The sequence below is a fragment of the Dermacentor variabilis genome, chromosome 3 (genome assembly GCF_050947875.1).
Source record: "Dermacentor variabilis isolate Ectoservices chromosome 3, ASM5094787v1, whole genome shotgun sequence".
In the NCBI taxonomy this organism is placed as follows: Eukaryota; Metazoa; Arthropoda; class Arachnida; order Ixodida; family Ixodidae; genus Dermacentor; species Dermacentor variabilis.
In genome coordinates this window covers 38,146,576-38,169,064 of record NC_134570.1, presented here as the reverse complement: position 1 = coordinate 38,169,064, position 22,489 = coordinate 38,146,576, and the positions used below count along the sequence as shown (strand labels likewise).

The window sequence follows — 22,489 nt, the reverse complement described above, 5'->3', positions numbered from 1 at the left end:
GTGCAAGCAGTCAAAATGTGTACTTTTTCCATCGTTACCCAAATTAGGATTGCACTTCTGGCTTGCTTTTGCAAATGTGTCAACTTTTTCCTACTAGCTTACATTTTCTACTTCTTTTTTGCATGCACACAGACATCCACTTTACCCATGCTGCACCTGGCTCTATATTTTTTGTTTTGTTATGGTGGCGCAGCACTCATTAATGCTAATTCACTTTTTATAGCAGATAATTTGCTTTATCAATATCTTCGTTCTATTAAACATTGAGCACATTGCAGAGATGCTTCAGGCTTTAGGCTTCATTTAATTGTGCCATTTCAATAACAAATTGCGCTGAATTTACTGCAGCGTCGGCATCATCAAAAGCAATCGCTAGCACAGCAGGGAAATTTTAAAAATAATTTTTATTGCATCCATGAATGTGGCCACTACACTTCCACAAAGAAAAATGGTGTATGAATATTAATAAACTAGTTTGCATGCAGTGTACCTGAAACGCACCTAACAGTTTCACAAGCCTCTACCGTTTTAGGTAAATGATACCAAGTCGCACTTATGCTATAGGCATACGCTATGTGGGTGACTATGCTGTGAAACCACATTGTACTTTTTTTATGAAAATGTTCCTTGTACTTGGTACTGTGCTACTGAAAGATGTCAACAGCTCTCTCTTTTAGAATTTCCTTTATTAAGGCAAAAGCCTTAGATCTCTATGACCCAATGAAAGCCAGAAGCGAACCAAAGCATTTACAGCCATCTATGAAAGATGATTAATGATTAGCAAAGTTAATTATTGATAGGATTAAAATAGATTAAGGCTGGATTAAGGTCAATTAAGATGTCCTAAGGAGGATTGAGGTGGACTATCATGGATTAAGATGGACTACAGTAGGCTTTACAAGGCTTTTGCCTTCGCAGCTCTTAGTCACTAGGTAAGGACACTTGGGAATTTTCGCTCCCGGCAGCAAGGAATTCTGTGAAGTATTTCTGTGAAGATGAAATCGAAAAAGGCCATCTTGAGACAGCTGTTGAATACTTCAACATTTGCTTTAGTAATGTTAACTATCCTAATGAACAAGCGTGACTGGAATTCCTTGTGCCAGATACTATTTGTTTGCTGCACACTATGCTGTCCATTGCACTGATGTAGGAACCAAGCACGTATACATCGGATTTCACACCTCGTGCAAGGAATCGTCTGTTTCTGTCCGTGCTGTGGAAGGCTTGGCGGTACTACTAACATGGACAAGTGAAATACGAGCAGGTTAGGGCTAACTGTAATGCCCTCTTGTAACTACAATGCTCCCTGTTACCTGTAGGAGGTGTTCTACTTTACACTTGCATGCTTACATTTCTTTCATCCATAATAGCAACTCCCCCCACCCTCCTCCTTATTGTGTAGTACGAGTGTTTATGCAGACACTTGTACTTGACAATGCGCTGCCCACCATTACTCCCCTTCATCTTTTATGGAGCATTTACCAAACAACAACAGTTAAGTCCGTTCACAAAGGAAGCAGTTGTCCCATCATCACTTCCTGATTTCGATCAACACTTGACTCTAGCAGATCACCAGCATGTTACTAGAGCTTTCTTTGAACCATTCAGTAATATTTACCACAATTTAATGTGTCATCACAAAAAAAAAGAAAGATTGCACCCTAACTACTGCAATACCACAGGAACATGAGACCAAGTCATGTTCACACATGCTGCAGTGGCCAGAATGCAATCCCTGTGGTGCAGGCACTCATGAGACTCGTGAGCTACCTTCATGAACAGCAGAAGGAAACAAAGCTTCGATCACTATGAACCACATTAAGCCACTTTGAAACGCAATCGTGAACTGAAGTAAAGAAATCACTATTTTGCACCATGTGGCCAGAAATGGTACAAGTCATACAGAGCTGTTTTACTGCCCTCGCAGCAGGCATTCGTATTGCCAACAGCCCTGCACCCTTTGCAGACAATGTACTGCTTCCTACGCCACCAATTCAAGAAGAAATAGTGAAAAGATCCATCACAAATGTATGCCAGTCTGAGCAACTGATACATCAAAGACAGCGAAGCTGTATAAGCAAGTTTTCACACCCTTCAGAAGTATACTAAGGATCTGTACGCTGGCTGTTCTTAGTAACGGCTCCAATGCTGGCTCCGTTTCAGTACCGCACCATCAGCTTTCAGTGCCGCAGCCATACAAACTCCTAGCTGACATCTAACGTAGAGCCAGTAAAAGGCAATGTGAAAAACAAAAATAACAAATTAGTTGTCTATTCAAATAAGGTATACGCAAGGCAACTTTTGTCTTATATTCACTGAATAATTAGACTTCAAAGCAAGAATTTGGTACTCTACCTCTTTTATTAACATTTGACCTCGAGCATGCCAACCTTCACCATCGCACGAAAACGGCTGTGAAACACTTTAACAGCTCCACTGTAATTTTTTTTTTTTTTTTATCTATGCCTCCAGCTCTCGATAGCAAGGAAACAGCATGGCAACCCTCTGCACAGCCTTCCTTATTTCCACTGATGCACAGCTTTGAACCTAAGCTGGAAAAGTGGTAGTGCAAGACATCAGCATCGCATACTTATAGGATGTATGATGGTTTAACATCTAAAAGCAACGCACAGGCTATGGGCGGGACCATAGTGGTGGGGACTTGACTGATTTTGACTACGTGGGATTCTTCACCTAATCCAAGTCCACAGGAGCTATCGCGTTTGCCCCCATCTGAGAGCAACTGCCACAGCTTCCATATCCAGGAATCGAACAAAAGACCTTGCTCTGAGCCACAGAGTGCCATTATCATTAAGATGCTGTAGCAGATAGGTCTTTCAAATCAAGACCATGCTTAAGATAGTGAAAAATGTCTGAAATCAGCTACATGCTAGAATAAATGCATCTGTAACAAAAATGGCTGCTCAAATTACGAATTTCATGGAAGCTTTATGTAGAATTAGCCGCTTGTCTACCGTCAAATGTGAAGCACAGAAAAGTGTGTGCAGGGTTCACGCATGCACATTACAAGTTCGTGGAGCATGTGCGAATCGCTGCTACTCTGGACGTGTCAAGCTTCAAGGCTGCTACTTTACAGCCTTTAAAATATAGCTACCTAAGCGACATAGCCTGCTCCACTATGCAAGTTCTCATGTTTTATTCCTATTCTATGCCTGCAAGGGTGAAAATGCGCCATTCTTTCGCTCCAATTTTATGTTTGTTTGCGGGCAGTTGTTTTGAAATATGTGAAAAGTATTCTAAAAATATTTGCATATACAAAGTGACAATGCAATTTGAAGACCAGATCGAATAGGACACTATTCAACTCATTATTTGAAAGTTTCGAATATTCGCAGACTCCTAGTGACTAGTGTGCTAGCTATGTACGAGGGTGAATCAGAAAGTCCTTGCCCAAATTTTTTAACCATATTACGGCTGTAAATGCAAAGGCAACATATCCATTCCCAGCGGTGGACCCTTCTTGGGCCGGCCCGGCCTTATCTGCCGCTAGCTCCGCAGCAGGGCTCTGCTATCAGTTGTTGAAGATAGCGGTTGCGCTTCACACGTCCACGGCGTACGAGCAACGAAGTGTGATTCATTTTCTATGGATCAAGGCATGGACACCCATCGAAATTCACAGGGAAATGCAGCCCACATATGGGGAAAGAGGTAGTGTTTATATTATTCAAGAAGAGAATAGAAAGCAGGGGTTAGTAAAATGCACAGCAAATTAGATGTCTTCGAAAAACAATAGCAAATCGAGTCAGACATCCTCAAATACGAATAAAAAGGAGATGCATACAGAAGAAAATATTTTCGAATATGAGCTATTTCTATCAACTGATAGCAAGCTCAGTGATATGAGGCCCGAGCTTTGTCACAATCGAGATTCTCATTCAACAGCTCGTAAGTCAACCTCAACTGTCCTGACATACTCTCAGCCCGCGCATGACGCCTCAGTGTTGTGTTTCACTGCTTTAAAGAGTTTATATTGGTTTGGATGAGGGACATCTGCATCTCGGCATCAGCCATTTCTTTACTTTTTTTTTTTTTTTTTGAGCTCAAGCTTTATCAAAACGGAGGCAGCAAGCTTCCTTTCCTGTTCATTTCTCAATGCGTAAGTTCTTTCTGTTCTTGTCTTCCTTACGCCACTCGTTCGCCCCATGGACCATTTGAAGGATCTTCTTGGTCAGTTGCATAGTCCACGTCCGATTTTTTGAACTCTCTAGGGGCCGCGGAAACGTCCGAAAAATCGTCCAGTTGGAAAAAATAAATGCATGTCATTTACTGCCCTTAAGGGCTCAAACCGCCGCAGGCACATTCGAAAACGCTCTGAAGGCCTGTCGGTACACGTATTAGGCATATCCGTGCTCGTACTGTAACAGGAGATACCGGATGCACGCGTGTATAATTAAGGAATACATACTGTCCCGTGGCAATAACCCCTTCCCACGCATGTTATGCTTCACTGCAATACTTTTGCATATGCTTCACCACGTAACATTTCTGTAAAGAGGCGAAGCTGACTTTCGGAAACCGGCATTATGCAACGCACCGCGCTTTCCGAGCTTCTAAACCAATCGCGAGGACCACAAAGGCGCAGTCGGTGCCATTGCTGACAGCAGCTAATTCTTTCAATGAAAAACGCGGCACCCAACGGCAAGAAGCTTGATAGCGAACGGCGAAGCAGCTAGGTCTAGCGTTGCCGCAGTGGTGGCTACGGCTGCCAGCGGATCTGCGTGCGAGGGCGCCAGTTCAAGGCGGCGAGGTAATCAAAACGGCAGCGGTGGTGGCTTTGATTAAGGCCGTTTCGGACCCTGCGGTCACGGCAAAAAGTCTAGAAAATCGGATGGCGAAGGGTTCTTGCGTCCGAAATTTCAGACGTCCCGATGCATTGACTCTATGGGATACGTGGTGGTGCCGCGAATCCGCCCAAATTATCGGGAATCCGGAAAGTCGGTCGCTGACTGTACACTGGAAACTCCTCCAGCCTACGCCAGGGCGTCAAAGACGATTCATTACGATTCCTGTCCGTTACCCCAGCCAGCATTACCGCGACTTTCGACTCTTTCAACAATATTACCGCCAATTTTCCCGGACAGAGGCACGAATTCCCTGAGCTTTTCCCGACTACTCAAAATCCCTGAGAATTCCCGGTTTTCCCGGTTGGTAGACACCCTGTGCCCACTTTTGTCAGCAAGTGGTCACATTTATGATATTATGAATATTATTAATACGGTATATGTCATGTTTTCATTTGACACTCAAGCAAAAATCTGTATATATAAATAAAAATATAATATATTCAGCGCCTGCTGATTCTGAGTCAAGGAAAGCCTGTTGCTTTTCTTAGTAGCAATGTCAAGATGACTACAACAATGGCACTTGCGTTGCATTTCCCATAGGTCGCATATATGTATATATGTAAACGGCGGTAATGCACTACAAAGCGAATTAACGCAACATTGATGTTGTTCTGCAGCGCGAACGGTAGCTGCGATTTTGGGAGGATGCTGCTACGTTATGTTCAAAGAAGGCTGGCCAGTTTGTCTGGTTGGTATTTTATTATCTTTGTGGAAAGAGCATATGTTGAACCAGTAAAACCGAGCAACAGACAAAAACGAAAGGCCTAACAGATTTAGCATGGAGAGAAATGCCCCCAATACATACGATAACATATTGCTATGGAACAGTTATCTGATTTACCAAGAGCAGGCCTATCATGACTAAAGAGATGATGAGAACGACGACGTTATAACCTGGCACAAACTGTTCATTCTCGGCAGGGCTACATGCCTTTAAGATCTTTAAAATCCTTTAAGTTTCTTCGATGCTGGGTGGAATCGAACACACGTCACAAGGGTTCCTCAAGGTCAGCAACCCAACAATTTAGCAGGCTGCACCACAAATGCACTGGGTATGTGCTGCTTTAAAATGAACACCTTCCAAGCCAACATTTTAGCGAGCTGCGTCGTGAATGTGCCGCTCTTCAATGAACCGCTTGTTAACTTGGATCACTGAGTATGCGCCAATGGGTGTGTGTTTCATTCATTTAGCTATATGCCACATACTCCGATATCGTCCCACTTTTCTAAAGCATTTGCTTGCCAAAGTCACCCATATGTGTGGCTATGATAGAACGATGAACAAGGAACGACATCGATGCATCGAAGAATGTGGTGTGATGACAACGGCATGACGACAATGGGAAGCCAATACTGACATGATGACGATACTGAAACGACAGTGTGACAACAATGGCGTGACAATGGTATGCCAATGAATGCATGATGACGATGGCAAGACAATCACATGAGAACAATGGGATGACGGTAAGTTTATGATGGCAATGACATGGCAATGACGTGGCGAAGACTGTATCATGAAACCCATATAACAACAATGGTGTGACGACAACGGCGTGAAGAGTCAGACGACATAGCTGGAGTGGCAATGATGGCACAACCATGACAGTATCATGACGACAGTCTGACAAATGGAGGCATGATAGCAACAGACGACAATGGCATGACAAGGGTGCCATAATCACGATGAAATGACGACAGTACAACTACAAGACAATAACAAAGAAAGATCAATGTCAATGTAACGATGAAGGCAGTATGACGACGATGGGACGATGTTACTGAAGTGATGACAATTATTGAAACGACAGCGTGACGACAATGGCATGATGATGACGGCATGACGAGAGTCGTGTAAGAAAGCTGGAATGACCATGATGAAATGACCACAACGGCATCACAACCCCAAACACATATCCAGTGACCCAAGCTATTTGGACCATGGCATGTGAGCAGATAGGGCGATGAAAACAGCATGACGAAAGTCAGATCACGAGGCCGCAATGACAACAGTGGAACAACGACGATGGTAGCTCAACCAGGAGCATGTACCTAGCGGCCCAAGCAGGTAGACAACTTGGAGCAGTGGGCTGGCTAAGGGGGTAGATAGATGGATAGGCTCAATATGGATGAAGTAGGCAAAAAATGCTATTCGCATTAAAATATGAGCTGAAATGTGCAAATATTGCAGTTTCCACATCAGTAGAATGCCACTCAAGAATATCATACTGGCAATACAGTAGAACCAGGATATATCGAACCCACACATAACAAATTATTGTGCATGCAGACAGCAGTAATATCCCCTTGAACATTTTTGCATAAATTTTATTTTATATATCAAATTACTTATATATCGAACTTTTTTGTGGTCCCCTTCAGATTCAATATATCCGGGTTCAACTGTACACTGGAAAAGGGGCACGTCACCGACCATAACAACAGAATGGCATTTCCAGATCCAAACAGATACCTTGTTCACAATCACTGCATTTGACATTTTAGTAATAAGAAAGGAAATAGCCAACTAAAGAAATATCAAATTCCTCCGACAAAAATGACCAAGTGACCACACTATACTAAACAGTATGAACAGAAGATGAGGACAGAGTGCTCAATTCCAACAATATTTAAGATCTTGCTGAAATTCAGTGCCTCCTGTCTCGTCTGTCTTAATTTTATGTTCGCACTGTTTAATTCAGTATGGATCATCAACATGCCCATTTGTAATGCAACCACACTATGCTTACTACACTGGCACTAACAAGTTAAACAATGCTTGAATGATCATGTATAGACCTCTAGTGCAGCCAACAGTACTGCACATGGGTACAAGAAAGTAAAGCAGCTAAAGCACAGTTCTAGTTTTATTGATACTAAATATAAACATTTCTGAATTAAGTCAATCAAGCTTTGGTTTGACGTACTGGACATTGCTCCTGTGTTTGCGCATCAGCTCTAGCATCTTTTCCCTTTTCTCTTCAAGAGTCTCTGGCCTTGGTCTGTTGCGCAACTTCTCCAGCACCCCCATCACAAACTTTTCTGCATCGAACTCCCGTGCTTCTTGGATTTGGGCAAGAAGCTCTGCCCTGAAAGCTTGCTCTTTGCTTTTCTCAATTCGATACCTTCGCTTCGACCACAGAAAGTACATCCGCTTGCGCAGTTTCCGGAGCTTGTGTTTCTTCATTTTTTTACGACGAATAATCAACATGTTTACAGCTCGCTTCTCAATAACGATGGCCGTCGGTTGCGGATCTGTCTTCTCGAGGCCAATGGAATTGGTTTCCGTCGACGGGGCTATGACCTTACTGTCTCCAATGACGGTGGTGGGCTTCACAAGGGATGGAAGATTGTAATCCCATGGCCTCCGCAGAGTTGGGAGCGTAACGGGACTTTTGATGCCAGGAGGAACGTACGCTACACTTCGATCTACAGTAGTGGATGCCGGCGAACGCTCCGCTGCGACTCTGCGGAGACAGGTTGCAGACACACGCGATTCCTGATGAGCGATTTGATGCAATCCTCCTGGAAACAGAACATTAACAATAATAAAACACACTCATAACGTTGCAAGAAAGAGCACAACCACTCTATACGCATTTGGCCTTTCAGCTTTGCTGCATGTCGCAAGTCACATTACAGATTTGCTAAAGTACCAGCTGATATGTCTAGCAGCTTTATACAGAAACGGTGCTTTTCTAAATACTACATAGTACCCTACTATACTGCGTGCCCAATGTGTTCCGTCTGACCATGCAACTTACTCTGTAGTGGCGGGATTAAACGAGCAGCCCTCGCAATGCGACCAGCTTCTGAGGCAGCTCGCGCCAAAGCACGCACGAAAGCCATGGCAGGAAGCACACGCGACGCTGAAAGACGAAAACAGTTAATGAAATTTAACAAAACTGTGTGGTGTACATTTGTCATTACACATCATGGATCGTGTGCATCAAACTTTCTACCACTGGGCGACGTTCGTTGACTATCTGAGAATCGCTTCTGGTGCCTTACTAGGAGGAAAACAAGGTCGTTTACCTTTAGCACGCGGATAGGAACAGTAAACTGCAGCCTACACGCACCATTTGTTGTAGTATAACTGGTCTAACCACACAAATAGGAGCTCAGTAGGCAGCCTGAATGGCCTGAACCCCTAAACACGCGAACACGCATGCGACAAACGGAACTTCATACGGCTCATGCTCTGTCTAGTTTTGGAAGCGTAGAGCAAATAATGGATTCGACTAGATAGGTACCGTAGTACTGGAGTACTAGGAGTACATCATAAAAATAATGAAATTATAAAGTTAGTTATCTCTTTTAGAACACAATAAATACAAGTATGTAACGCTTGTTACAGAGAGCGATGTACAAAGTTAAATGGCACAAATTTTGCTAACTTTGGCCACTAGTACGGCTTTGCAGGAAACATTGAAAAACGAAACAAGCGCCGTCTGTTTCGTAGCGTTGATTTTTTATCTACGTAAACCAACGGCGAAGCGACGCTGGGCAACAGGCTGTGTAGTGTGTGTTGTGTTTTTCAGTGTGGAAACAAATTATTCGTCATGCGATAGCACTATCTTATCTCATCGGTCTTTTCTCTCGCACAAAGCCTAGTGCGCTACGCGCGTTCGTCTTGAGGTTTATTCCCGTTAGGCTGCATTAGAACGATGATCTCCATCCAGAATCCACAGCTCAAGGTAAGCACCCGCCTACCTTTTGCCATAACGCGCATAGTGCGCAGCTGTGAAATTCTTTCAAGATTTTGTAATACAAATTTACACGCAGAGCACTGTTGATGGAGTAACGATGGAGCACTGAAACATAAGCTTTGCGACAACTGGAATTAAGAATTCGGTATTAAAATCGCCCGATTTCACCTGTGTCCTAGCCCGTGTAGACGATCTTTTGGGGGTGTGCTTATTTACGCGCGTGTTCGAACTGGTTTTGTGCAAGATCAACTTTTCTAAGCTATCTTTCACGTATTGTCATTTCAGGCCATATTTCTCATTCACCTGCTCCTCACAGTATGGTGAGCACCTTTTCTGGATACAAGGCGCTGATCCTATAACTCTGAGTGCTATCCTAACTACGTATCTTTCTTTAGGCCGTTGCAGGAAGCATGGGCACCCCAAGCGTATCTCTACTACAACCTCATTTATCTGCTGATGTTAGCTTGGGCGATCCATCACAAAGATTCCGAGGAGCCCGTATTTATGGCAAGTATCCGCATCGTCTTGTCTTGTAGCTTTGCGGCGGTTTAAGCTTCTGTCCGAATGTGGCCCTTGCGATGGTAGACGTCAGTGAATGCTGGGCGTTCAAATTTTAACGCGAATATAAAGTGAATAACGTGTGGTTCTGATTTCGCTGCCCGAGAACAGCCTTACTACTCACGCTCCCATGTCTGTGGACGAAACATTTGGCACCTTGATACCCCACTGACTGCACTCTCGATCATTATTTCTTTTTTTTTTTTTTACGTGCCATAAGTACATGCAGTTCTTCCCAACTCTTACTGGTTCATCTGTCCGACAGGATGAGAGGAGACATGTTTTAGCTGTTTTGAGAGAGATAATTATCTGCACCTGGATGTCGGTGCTGTGCTTATAAGCCGTTCTCTCTTTTTTTTTTCTTCTTTCTAAAGATTTTACATAAAAGCAGAGCCAAGGCAACATGTTACATGTTGGAAACATTTTATATCAGTAAAACTGTAACCTTTACAGCACTCAGTTTAAGCTGTTTTAAAGGAAACCCAAGATAAGCAACCACACATTTGCTGATGCCTGTTGTACTTAACACATGTGAGCACTATTATATGCAAGTACCCACACTATTAGTGCAAGTACATGCCCATGCACATTCTGGGAACCCAAAACTTGCAAAAGGACTGAATCCTCGCAAAGTTAAGGTTGTTCAGCCCAGAATTGCAAGAGACATAGCATGGATCACACATGTCTGTATACACTCTGTTGACTACAATGAAAGCTCCAAAAATATCCTCATTGTTTGTGAAAAATGCCAGCAGTATTTGGTTGGTTAGGAATCGTAGAGTAATTTCACTGTAACCTGCAACCAGTCTTTCTTTATTTTTTCAGATCAACAGATCATCATTATTAAGATTAGTATTGTGATGAAAACACAGGAATTGCACAGGAAAGATGTTGTGGTAAAACAAATCTTTGCGTGTAGAAGCATGTCCCTCGTAAACAGTGCAGTGTACAAAGTATTTCTTTTTCTTGGCAAGATTGGGCAACAGAAAGCTTCAACTAGAACTTTTATGGACAGGCAACACTGTTCTCAGTGTGAAGACATTAAGCGTCTGTAATGATAGTCTCGACTTTTGCAAGTATGGTTAGACAGGCGGCAAAAAAAGTTTATGCATGCTAACCGTTTTCGAAAAACTTTTGTAGTAAGCGCGTTACATAGTAAAGTCTGGTACACTAAAGGCCGCTGTATTAATTTGTACCTTTATGGTTTCTGTGCGAGTTATCTTTTGGCCTTAATTAGCAGCAAACTGATTCCTCGGTTGAGAAAATTGTTATTAAAAGCCAAGCTTCTTATCTTCAGTTTTTGTCTTTTTTGTTCGTGTCACTTCTTTTGCATGGTTTACTGGAGTAGCTAGGTTGACTCAAAGTATTTTTTATATGACGTAGAGCTTTTTTTTTTTTTTTTTAACGGGAATGGGGTTCCCTGAAGAGCTCCTCGGCGAAACAGTTAATGGGCTTTGGCCAATTGTTACCACAATGTTTTAGGTAATGGTAGTTTAGTTGTTGCTTTCAATTTGCCGCCCACACCAGTGGCTCACAACTGTGCTCAGTCGATCAGTCAGTCCTTATTCATTGTTGAGTCATTTTAGAAGAAAAAAGAATTTGGGAGAGGAGCAAAAAAAAAAAAAAGAAACTGTTTCTGTAGCTGGATGGGTCCCTACTCTGTTCCAACTTGACAGCAGAGTGAGTATGTCAGGTGCAACTATCACTTGTGTTATGATGAAACGATTAATTTTTTCATGTCCCAGCAATATCTGCTTAGTGGTTTGCTGCTGTTGAGCATGATGGTATGGGTCATTGACTGCATTCTGATGAAGGCAAAATGCCAAATCCTTTATGCACTTAGCTTTGAATGCATTTCAGAATTAAGGCAACTGTGAAGCCTTTATAGATATTTGCTAAAATATTCAAATGTGCTTTCTATATGCCTTGATTATGCAATACCTCCATGACTGCTGGTATCTCTACTGAATCAAATGCCTTTTCATAATCTATGAAAGACATAGGAAGGTTGGTTGCACTTTCCAAGTTTCTCAGTTACCCGATTGAGGACGTAAATGTGATCCATTGTAGTAGAACACCCCATCCTGAAAACAGCCTGGTTTCATTAACCTCGTTAGCCTCTTGGTTCATTAAAGTCAAGTGTTGGCCTGATTCTATTGAAAAAAAATTGGTGATAGAATCAGGGGAACACTTAATAAAATAGAAGTTCATTTACCACATACGTACACGGATGTACATAAGCGGTGGGCTGGCAAGATAAAAACTGCATAACGGCAGCTTGACTGGCCCCACCCCCCCATGAACAACACTTCAGTCAACCAAAAGAACAGGCTGGCTTCAGGTAAGGGTACAATATAATACAGTTAAGCCTCGATATAACGAAGTCATTGAAATCTGCACTTTGTTTTAATGAAATTTCATTATATTAAAATTTGACCTTTTATGCAAATGACTAAAGTTGCTGATGGATTTTTCTTACACGAAAGGGGCCATATAATTTTCTGAATTATGGGGCATTCAGAAAAAACATAGTTTGTAGATTTGAGAGTAGGCTACCAAAGATGCGGTTTCATGCTGTGTGGACACTATCTTCACATCAGCAGTGCGAAGTAAAGCCTACGAAGCTTTTGCGTCCGCTCCATATTGGCCGGTATTGTTGCCCGCAGTGGGACAATGCTATCATGAACAGCACAGCAAACACTTCGGCTGCCTCCCAAGACATATAAGAGGAATGAAATTTTTTTTTTTCTCTCTCTAAATTTAAAGCAATGTTCTTGTTTTCCCTGTGCTGGTAACATTATTTACCCTGAGAACTATTAAGCAATATGTTTCAAGCAGTACTTGTGCCTAATTTAACCATTCTTTGCGTTCTGTCTCTTTGCAGGCATTAGCCATAAACCTTGGTACAATCCTAATGGACATTGTCACACTGGGAATGCACTTCCCACACCAATTCACATTCTGTGCTGGGTATCCTTTTCCTTGGCTTTGTGGTTTTCAATGTTGCAGCGTTGATTAGTTAATCGCAAGACAACTGTATTATTTACGTGAAAGCTGGTGGTTAAGGCATATGAAGTGTCTCATCACTGTCGCGTTTTTGCTCGAAGCTTGCATGCAAAAGGGAGGGAAGTAGACTGCCCTGACTGAATACGGTGCAAACTCAGCAGAAAATTGGCAAACTTCACACGATGTTCTTTATCTTTGACAGCTATAATTTTTTTTATTCTTTGGGTTGTCGTTTACATGACTGTTGTAGGTAGAGTACCATATTTACTTTTTAAAGGAATAAATGGTGATACTAATATAGCTTGCATAATGTTATGTGCTGCATTTTCCTTAATTTAATGAAATTATCAGCATTGCCATTGTTAATCTTTTGTTTCGGCCGGTGTCGTCAGTGTTTCTGCTGCGCATCTTCAATGAGCGGGGAGGCAGGTATGCAGACCTGGGCATCCCAAACTTCAGTGGCGGTATGTCGAGTCAAGTTTTCTTTTTTTTTTTTGTATATATAATAGCAACTACTTAGCGAAAATAATCGTTACATTATCGAGGCATAGACACGTGCAAAAATGGCTAGCATGGCTGCTGTGCAGAAATAATAGTAGATGTAGTACTTTTAGTAAAGCTAGTTGGCACATATTTTACATGGTTTGTACCGCTCGTCTGGCATCTCTTTGTGTTTTGATCATTTGCTTTATGCTAAGCTTCATGTAAAAAAGTTTGCATGTGTGTATGACTATTCACAGTTCCAACTGCAAATGAAATGCTTCTCTTTGAACCAAAGTATTCAATTTGAGAATTCTAGGTGCAATATTCTTTTTTTTTTCTTTTACAACATTCACCTATAGTCGAATATAATGCAAAGTTACAATTATTGAACCCCACCTACCTTGAAAAGTGGACATGTATATTATCCTGCAGCCACTTTAATTACTCATTGTGATTAACCACCAACCAAAAAGTACTGTGCTTTCCGGCAACATTTTTTTTTTCCCCTTTATGAACAAGCATTATTTGCTGTAAAAGGCAGCATTGCTACACAGGGGGAGCACTTACTGAGTGATATTGTGCAGGAATAATTTTCCTTGTGATAACTTGCAAATGCCAAAACCAGTTTTTTTTTTTTTTTTTTTTGTCAATCATTAGACTTGCATTGATTTATGCAATATTTTGTTCTCTTGGCAGAACCCGTTACATTTGCATTTTAGCATGACTCACGGTCTTGAAAATATATTCAGTTCTTTTCTTTAACGATATGAATGGTCAGTTTTAATCTTGCAGCAGCATGCAAGCAGCCAAGCCATGTGTGTGTTTTTAGTTGCTTAATGTTCCTTTTTTTTTGTAGTTGTTTTCAGACTTTGCCTGATTGCAAGCTGTGCAGTTGAACAAACTGGCAAATAGCATTGTGCATGTTGAAATACACTAATATTTCATTTTTTCTTAACCTTTTTTTTACTCCATGTGACAATGAGCGCATACTACAAGAAATGTAGGCAGCTGCTCCAAAGTGACATTTTTTGCCTTTTGCAGAATTTGCCCCAGCACAGTTTAGTCTATGTCCAACACTACATTTTTTATGTGCCTTATCTTTTTTTTTTTTTTTTGAGTGCCTCGATTCCTCCACCACTCCCACCAACTATATAAACATGCATTTTGTGATGTAACATGCAATGAGATCCATACCAATGATATACCATACCAATCCATACCAATGAATCCATACTAATCCATGATCCAATGAGATCATGGAACTGAACTGTCATTGCTTGATCAAGCACAGGTTCTACAAATGTTGCACAGTTGAATTGTATCTCAACGCTATCACACGATGCAAACTAAACCTTTTTCAGGTGCCACTTATGCCATTTTGCCCAGTATTTCATTCCATGAACTACATCAGAATGGAGTTACCTGCCATCAAACATGGTCATTTAAACACACCCTGATCAGTTCCACACCCTCTTGCTCAGTACCTATAAACCATAACACTACATGTTTTTTTGTGGTTATCTGCAGGAAGTTGCCATTTGTATTGTTCGTCGATGCTGCAGCTGTTTTTTGATCGTGATTGTTGAAATTGTTTTTGTTGAATTCTTTTTTATTGATTTTTCTTCGTTCACCTGTAAATGAGCGGGGAGGGGTGAAGGGGTGAGGACTACTGCTTGTGTTTGACGATGTTGCCATGTGTTTCACCTTTTTCTGTTAACACTCCATTAAATTGTCTGTGCTTTGCCTGTATTGATTTAACTGTGTGTACTTTGCTTCTACCTCCTTAAGTACAGCCTTGTTGCCTGTAGCTATTAGCTGTATGTGTCGTGAGAATGAAGGTGATGTGTATGACGCTTGTTGAGGCAAGACTGTTGATCAAATGTGTACGCACAGAGAGGTACAACACATATCTGAATACATTTAACGCCCCTTGTGGCACATCCATTCTGGGGGATTGGCCTAGTATGGGCACATATCTAGTTGCACATGCCCACTTACCCAAGTTGTCTATATATAGTCACAAATATATCCTCCAAGGAAATAATAAGAAATTCCAAGCCCTAGGTAAGAGGCAAAGAAAGCTTCACCCTAATAAATGAACAAACAAACAAACAAGTACATAAATAAATAAGAAAGTTGTACATTTGATGTTGGCTTATTTGACTGACCTGTTTGCTTGCACTGTTGACAGGCGTGGGCAGCACTGGCCGAGGTCAGTATGATGACATCGACCAGACCACTACCCAGAGCGTGCCGAAGACTGGATTAGACACTGGAAGCCCAAGCCATGTCTACTCCTCGGGAGGCGATGGGCTGCCACCTTACTCGCAGCCATAATCGCAGCCATAATCGCAGCCTCCCACTCATTGTGTTGGAACAGTGCTGTCTTCAGTGGCCAGAACTGACATGACCTTGATTGCACACCCGCTCCTCAGTTCAGCATCAACCTTTTTTTTTTTCTCTGTTTCTCTTCTTCTTCAGTTAATTGTCCAAAGTTTGAATGTCATTGCTTAGTATGGTACCTGAACCTTGTGAGGAAGCCTTGATGGCCAAGTGTGAGCTTACTTCACCAGTCTCATGTGGTGCAAGGTAACATGTTAAGACTGATTTAGCTCATTCTTATACATGCCGGCCGTGTTAATGTGTCAGCATGAGCAGTTTTCCCCCAGTCATGGTAACAAACATGTCGAGGCTTTGGAAATCTACAATTCTTTGTAGCTCTCAAATCTAAATGATTGCTTAAACAGATAAAGCTTTTAAGTCTATGTGATGTTTGTTCTTGAATCTTTAATTTATTTGCCACTGTCATGAAATGGCTTTCTAAACCAGACTGCAAAGCCACACGCGTTTATTCGAGCTGTTGGTGGCACTGTTCGTGAAAATTTACCTGTCTTACCTTTTGTAATCCCTAAATGTTTACAGGTTGATCTTTTTAATGCTTGCTAATGCAGCCAAGTGTGGCATGTTTTTGTGCACATTTTGGCTGAATAGAATAAATAGCACTGCAGTCTTTTCTTTCTTATTTTTTAGATTCGATCATGGACAAAAAGCTGAAGTGTAGCATTTAGATTAACATTTGTTGACACTGTTTTTGTCTCATACAACTTTCTTCACACATAGGTTGCTCATTTTTGGCCATTGAAGACAGTGTGCCACTATTTCTCTTGCAAATGAGCAATGCATTGCAAGAATGAGGGCTTGAAAATTTTGTTGAATGTGTGAAGTGGGTTCTGAGCAATTAAGAATTGTTTCTGTGCATTAAGCTACATGTAAAGGGCAAACTGCAGCAGCTTAGAAAGAAATTCTACAATATCTTCCGCAATGGCATTTGGAGACTCAACTGTTCCCACTTTTTATAACACTCTATCTTTTATTTTTATTTTTTACCCTGGGATGTGTGAACCAAATACCCCTCCTTATTTAACCAAGGGCACCAGTTCTGACCCCCAGGAAACCTGTAAGAATGGTTTACTGTGATTGTACCCGGCACTTCCTCGCTCTGGGGTCTCCATTCCGTGTTATTTGTGGCTGCCTGTATGGAAGGAAAAAGAGATTAGTACAGCTTTTCCCTTTCATTTGTTCTGCAGCTGGCTGCTGCTTATAGATGCTTTAGTTTGGATATGCTTTCTTTTTCTAGTCATTGTTGGGAGTGCCACTGATTGCTTGTTGCACAGACTGGCTTGACCCTTGCAGCTGTTTCAAAGCAGTACTTTTTTTTTTTTTTGCATGTGTTCCAAAGCTGTACTTTTTTTATCATGTTTTTGATCATGTTTTTTTGATCATGTGATTGAGAAGTTTCTGAAATAGGGGACTCAAAGTCATGGAATGCTATCGGACAGCGAGCAGAGGGAGCATTGCAGGGCTAGGTGCCGCTGATACAACTTATTGTGCATTCCCGTAGTCCGTTTAGTTCACGAAAGCCACTTGCATCCTCTATTCCTAAAACTGCCTATTGTGCCAGCCAACTCTAAGCTGTAGAGAGCATCTCGTGATATTCACATCCATGGCACTTTTCTTAATGTACTACCGATGTGGCAATTTTAGACTTGTATTTTTTTGCATTGCATAAAGGCCCTGGACCTCAAAACTACAGAGAATACTGACAAGCCTCAGAGTGTCCTAAATTACAGTAATAGCTTTTCTTCGTCACAGTTCCTGTTTTGTCTCCCAGGAGGTGTATGTCATGCGGGAGCTGAACATCATGATGTTTTAGCACTCACTCTGACTCGCTCAGTCATCTGCTGTGCCAATACTTCTAACAACCAGAAAAGGAGGAAAGCCGTTTTTGTGAACAAGAAGAAGGACAGGGCAGAGAAAAGGACGAAGTATCAATCTCTACGACTGTTAGAGATGGCAGAATAAACGAAATATTATTCTACATTGGACCACACAACAAGTAGCAGCACAGCAGATGACCGAATGATCCAAAGTGAATGCCCAAAAATGGTGATGTTCTGTGCCCACGTGAACACCTTCTGCATCAGGCAACATACACACACATGACACATACAGCTCCTGGGAAATGGTACCAAAACTGGTTCATTGGTGCCAAAAAACGTCCACTCGCCAATAATAAAATAAAAATAAAGAGTCATTTCGGGCGCCGTACGGGTCCCTTGATCACAATGAAGATGTAAGCATGGGCGCGCGGCTATTTATAACGTCTGTTCTTTATTTTGATTTTGTTTTTGGCGAGTGCATGTTTTTTGGCACCAATATCTTTCCTCACCAGATGAGTTTTCGTCAAACACTTGACCAAAACTGGTTCACAGGAAACCTATTATAGCAAGTTAGTTGGTTCATAGGAATCCTATTATTGTAAGTTAATTGAACAGTTCGAGGCTTGCCGGTACCTTTGATTTTGAAGTCGAGGGCCTTTATTTAACGCAAGAAATAAAAAGTCAAGAATGTCATGTGAGCATGCCTTTAAAAGTGAGCAGGGACTAATTTGTCTATGTGCAGCTTAATGCTTTACAATTCCAAAGCCATTTAGTGCAGCTACGCATGCCTCAATGTCATGGGACATTTGGTGGATTGTTGACTGGTTCTTTATTTTATAGTTACCAATTTCTAGTTTTAGGTCCTCTGCAACGAGCTTCAGCACTTTTATTTGTCTGTGTGAATGAACTTGTCACCGAATTAGCAAATGGCCATTACATTCTGAGCACTGTCACTGTTTGGTGCAATTATTTTTACACCATTCCTACTGTATTCTTGTTCTTGATACTAGTGAAAGTTGCTTGAAACCAAGGTACTTACTTTTGATGTGTCCCTATTTGTGTGTGTTTCCACGATATTTTAAAGCACTTGTTCCATATAGCTTCTTCACAGCAACTTTTCGCACTTGTCTGGAGCAGAAAACATATTGAATTGTCTTTGCTTCATTGGTATGATTGTTGAAAGAGGCAACAGAACATGCGGCTGAAAGCGGTCTAAATTGTTCTGCCATAGTTCGCTTCAAAGCACTGCAACAAATACAAGTAGCTAGTTATTTAACTTCTTGGGATGTCTTGGCATCCATGAGGCAGATGCTCCAGACTAGTGCAATTGTAACAGTTATTCGAAAGACCATCCATTTATTTTCAGCACATTGGTATTGTAGAGTCACTCTAAATGAGATTTCCAGGGAGACGTTCATTTTCTATAATTTAACTCTCTTTTGTCATTTGTCACTTATTATTTCCTCACACTTTTAAGGTGCTCGTGATGTGAACATTCCTTATTGTCTATGCCTTTATTATAAACCTGTTTCTTCTCATAGGCTCTGTCATTCTTGGTGAGCACGACCACATTTGTGAAACAAGCTTGGCGATTTCATTAAGATAAAGATTCTGCGCAAGTTCGGATGTTGTTTGCTTGTGTAAGCAATGTGTGTGTGAGTGTGCTTTGGAACATGGAATGTGCAGGTATATTCCAGAAAAGGCTGAGATTAGTGGTACTTGGAAAGTTTGCTTTTCTGTGAGCGGTTATACAAATCGGACATTATCTTGCATGTGGTTAAATAAAATTATGAAAAAAAAAACTAGCAGTTACTGACAATTTCACTTTTTAAGCACTTTAAATTGTTCACCCGCCATCACTGTGATCTGTTCAGAAGTATACGAGCGATATTTTTGGGACGGCTTACATTTGCAACTTTATACAACAGTCAGGCTCCACTATTGTTTTCTGCAACTGGTTCAGCCGGCACACGCTTGTGCAGTTTCCTGGGCATTCGCGTAGCTTTACAAAGGAACATATTGCATGAAACTGTTCATTTATTCTAGCAGGTGATGCATGGTATTTGCTAGGCTTGCGCACCTGAACCAACCGTAGAAATTTATTGTCATCTTAAAGGGACAATGAAATCAAAATCAAGCTAAAGAGACAGACTACACTCCTTTCTGCTCTGTTTGCATTTCTACATCATCGGGTCATTGTGCAAAGTGCCATTCAAGACTGCATTTTTATGTCCATTGCTTCTTAAGTTAAAGAGAAACGTGCAGGGTGTGCAACGTCACTCGTGGCTCCCTATACTCGGGAACTCTCGAGTATTTGACCTTTGGCGATCTCCGAGGTCACGCACTGCTTCCTCATTGAGCTGGACATTGGCATCTAGAGGGTGATGCACGCATAAACAGTGCAGACAGAACACTGCGCAATACAATGCAGGTGGAAAAGTAGCCATTTTTCTTTCTCCGCATCACACGTTAGCGCAATTATTTCCATTCACAGACAGCTGTTGATGATCCAGAACAACTTTTGATGCTTCATTCCAAAATTGATGGGAGGACTTTTTTTACTCACATTTAATTTTCTTACAAGAACTGTGTGCTTGGAATAGCATGATTCTAACGCACTTTATCACCTTGCTGTCACTTAATTTTTGCCTTTAGTTTCTCAGTTTTGAGTGCCTGGCAGCAACTCGTTCACACTGAAATGTATCAGATGTGGTTTCCAGCCTCGCACAAAGTTGGAGTAGCCAACCTTTAGAAGTGCTTAGCCAGAAGAAAGTTTAATATTGCGGCTGCCCTAGTTCTTCGATTAGTTGCTGCAGCTGCCAAGTTAATTGCAGGCATTGCACGGCAAGAATATGTCTTGTGGTGAGCAAGCATCCGTACAACTTTAGACAATTTTGCTCTCTGCAACCTGTGGGCAAAACATTATCTTCTGTATGCACACTGAGAACATGCATTTGTCATCCTCATCACTTCAGTTCTTTTTTGCCTGGAGTATTTTGTTATTATATGATTATAACATTGGAGGGCATTACACTGTACCAGCATGTTGACTGTATTGTCTGTTGCACTCTGCTGTGTACATTTCGGGAAAGCATGCTGTCCCACCCTGCCTACCAATTGCAGGTCATTTCTGCTGAAGCAACTGTCATCATTATCATCAGCCTATTTTATGTCCACTGCAGGAAGAAAGCCTCTCTCTGCGATTTCCAATTATGTGCCCCTGTCCTGCACCAACTATTTGTCCTAGCACATATTTAGTTGGAAGTTTGGAATATGCAGTCGCTTAAGCAAGTCCGGAAAAAAGCCAAGAATTGCCCAATAAACCTTTTATTCTCTTATGAAGTGATCTTTTTTCTCGCTTGCAAAATTTCTACAGTGCAAATGTATTGCAAACAACTCAAATTGACTAATTCTGAGCAGCTGCTCTATAAGGAATTTGCTGAAATTTGAAAGTTATTTGTGGAATGGTTGATTGCAGCTTCCTGGCGATGGCGTTAATGAAACTATTACACAAGTGCCAAAAGTAAATCACTCAAGACACGAACATGTTGCACATGGCAGAAACACATTTGCCTGGCATTATGATAATTACCTCTGCTCTATGCAACATCATACTTTTCATACGGGGGTAGAAGCTGTGCCGTTTCATTGTAGACCTAATTTTAATCTTGCTCTCATTTACTGCACTATGCCATAGGGCACAACTCGCTGAAAACTCGATAAATTCTTTCTGTCCACTTCAGTTTTCTCCTGAAAGTGGGTGCATGTAAAAATCGAACACAGTTAGACTTCTATGTCACGAAGTCGTAATATTTGCAATTTACTTTGTTGTATCAACAAAAAGTTTTATTGAAAATTGACCTTTTATGCAAATAAGCACAGTTGCCAATGGATTCATTTTACATGGAAGGGGCAGCAAGATTTTGTGAAATATTGTGCAATCGAAGAAACTTAAAATTTTTATTTTTTTATTAATTGAAGTTGGTGACCAAAGATAGTTTCATGCTGTGTCAACAATATCTTTAAATCAACAGTACAAAGCGAGGCCTGCAATGCTTTTGCACCAACTCTGCCCTAGCGGCTGATAGTGTCACCCACAGTGGAGCCGCAACAATAAACAGAAAATGCTGCAGTGCGATTCATTGCTGCAACGTGCACCCTCCCTGACAGCGGGGAGGGAACGCCACGTCTACCTCTCACCTCACTGCGTCTCCAAACACTCGAGATCGCACGACCTCCAGCACTGAACAAGTGGGAAAACAGCGCACATGAAGCCACGGCCATCTTGGCTCACCTGACGTTTACCGCAGGTTACCTCCAAGATAATGGACAGTCCTCCACGATACCTCCACGAATGCCGACAGTCCTGTGTAAACACAGCCGGTCTAGAGGAAGAAACACACTTACCTGCCCCCAGACACCTCCCACCACTAGTGCATGCATGATTGATAACATTACCGCACCTTGGCCCCCGCCCCCTTTCCCCCATACTGGCACGGGAAGAAGACAGCACATATCAAGCCACCATACTTCTCGGCACACCCTCGCACGCACAGCATACGACCCATAATAGAACCTTGTCACACTTCGACTTTATACGGAAGTCTTGATGCCATGCTCCTCTGCTTCAGCATCTGCCCTCTTACAA

General features: G+C 41.7%; 2 protein-coding genes across 2 annotated transcripts; one reads left to right on the top strand and one right to left on the bottom strand.

The window, feature by feature from the left end:
- Nucleotides 1–7,714: 7,714 nt before the first annotated feature.
- LOC142575435 (uncharacterized) lies at nucleotides 7,715–9,063 on the bottom strand. The gene is made up of 3 exons (XM_075684807.1): nucleotides 8,901–9,063; nucleotides 8,630–8,734; nucleotides 7,715–8,390 (listed from the first exon to the last, which is right to left on the bottom strand). The coding sequence occupies exons 2-3, from the start codon at nucleotides 8,712–8,714 to the stop codon at nucleotides 7,768–7,770; spliced, it is 708 nt and encodes a 235-aa protein (XP_075540922.1). The 5' UTR covers nucleotides 8,715–8,734; nucleotides 8,901–9,063; the 3' UTR covers nucleotides 7,715–7,767.
- A 268-nt stretch (nucleotides 9,064–9,331) lies between these two features.
- Nucleotides 9,332–21,179, top strand: LOC142575434 (type-1 angiotensin II receptor-associated protein-like). The gene is made up of 6 exons (XM_075684806.1): nucleotides 9,332–9,562; nucleotides 9,860–9,894; nucleotides 9,970–10,081; nucleotides 13,017–13,102; nucleotides 13,490–13,602; nucleotides 15,813–21,179. Exons 1-6 carry the CDS (start codon nucleotides 9,533–9,535, stop codon nucleotides 15,956–15,958), a joined length of 522 nt encoding a protein of 173 aa, XP_075540921.1. The 5' UTR covers nucleotides 9,332–9,532; the 3' UTR covers nucleotides 15,959–21,179.
- The last annotated feature ends 1,310 nt before the right edge of the window (nucleotides 21,180–22,489 follow it).

Bases quoted from the DNA above. Each gene is read 5' to 3' on its own strand.
- LOC142575435 (XM_075684807.1), bottom strand. From the start codon at position 8,714: ATGGCTTTCGTGCGTGCTTTGGCGCGAGCTGCCTCAGAAGCTGGTCGC. The intron at 8,391-8,629 runs GTAAGTTGCATG...TTCTGTTTCCAG, and splicing joins TTTAATCCCGCCACTACAGA to GAGGATTGCATCAAATCGCT.
- LOC142575434 (XM_075684806.1), top strand. From the start codon at position 9,533: ATGATCTCCATCCAGAATCCACAGCTCAAG. The intron at 9,895-9,969 runs GTGAGCACCTTT...ATCTTTCTTTAG, and splicing joins CACCTGCTCCTCACAGTATG to GCCGTTGCAGGAAGCATGGG. The intron at 10,082-13,016 runs GCAAGTATCCGC...GTCTCTTTGCAG, and splicing joins CCGAGGAGCCCGTATTTATG to GCATTAGCCATAAACCTTGG.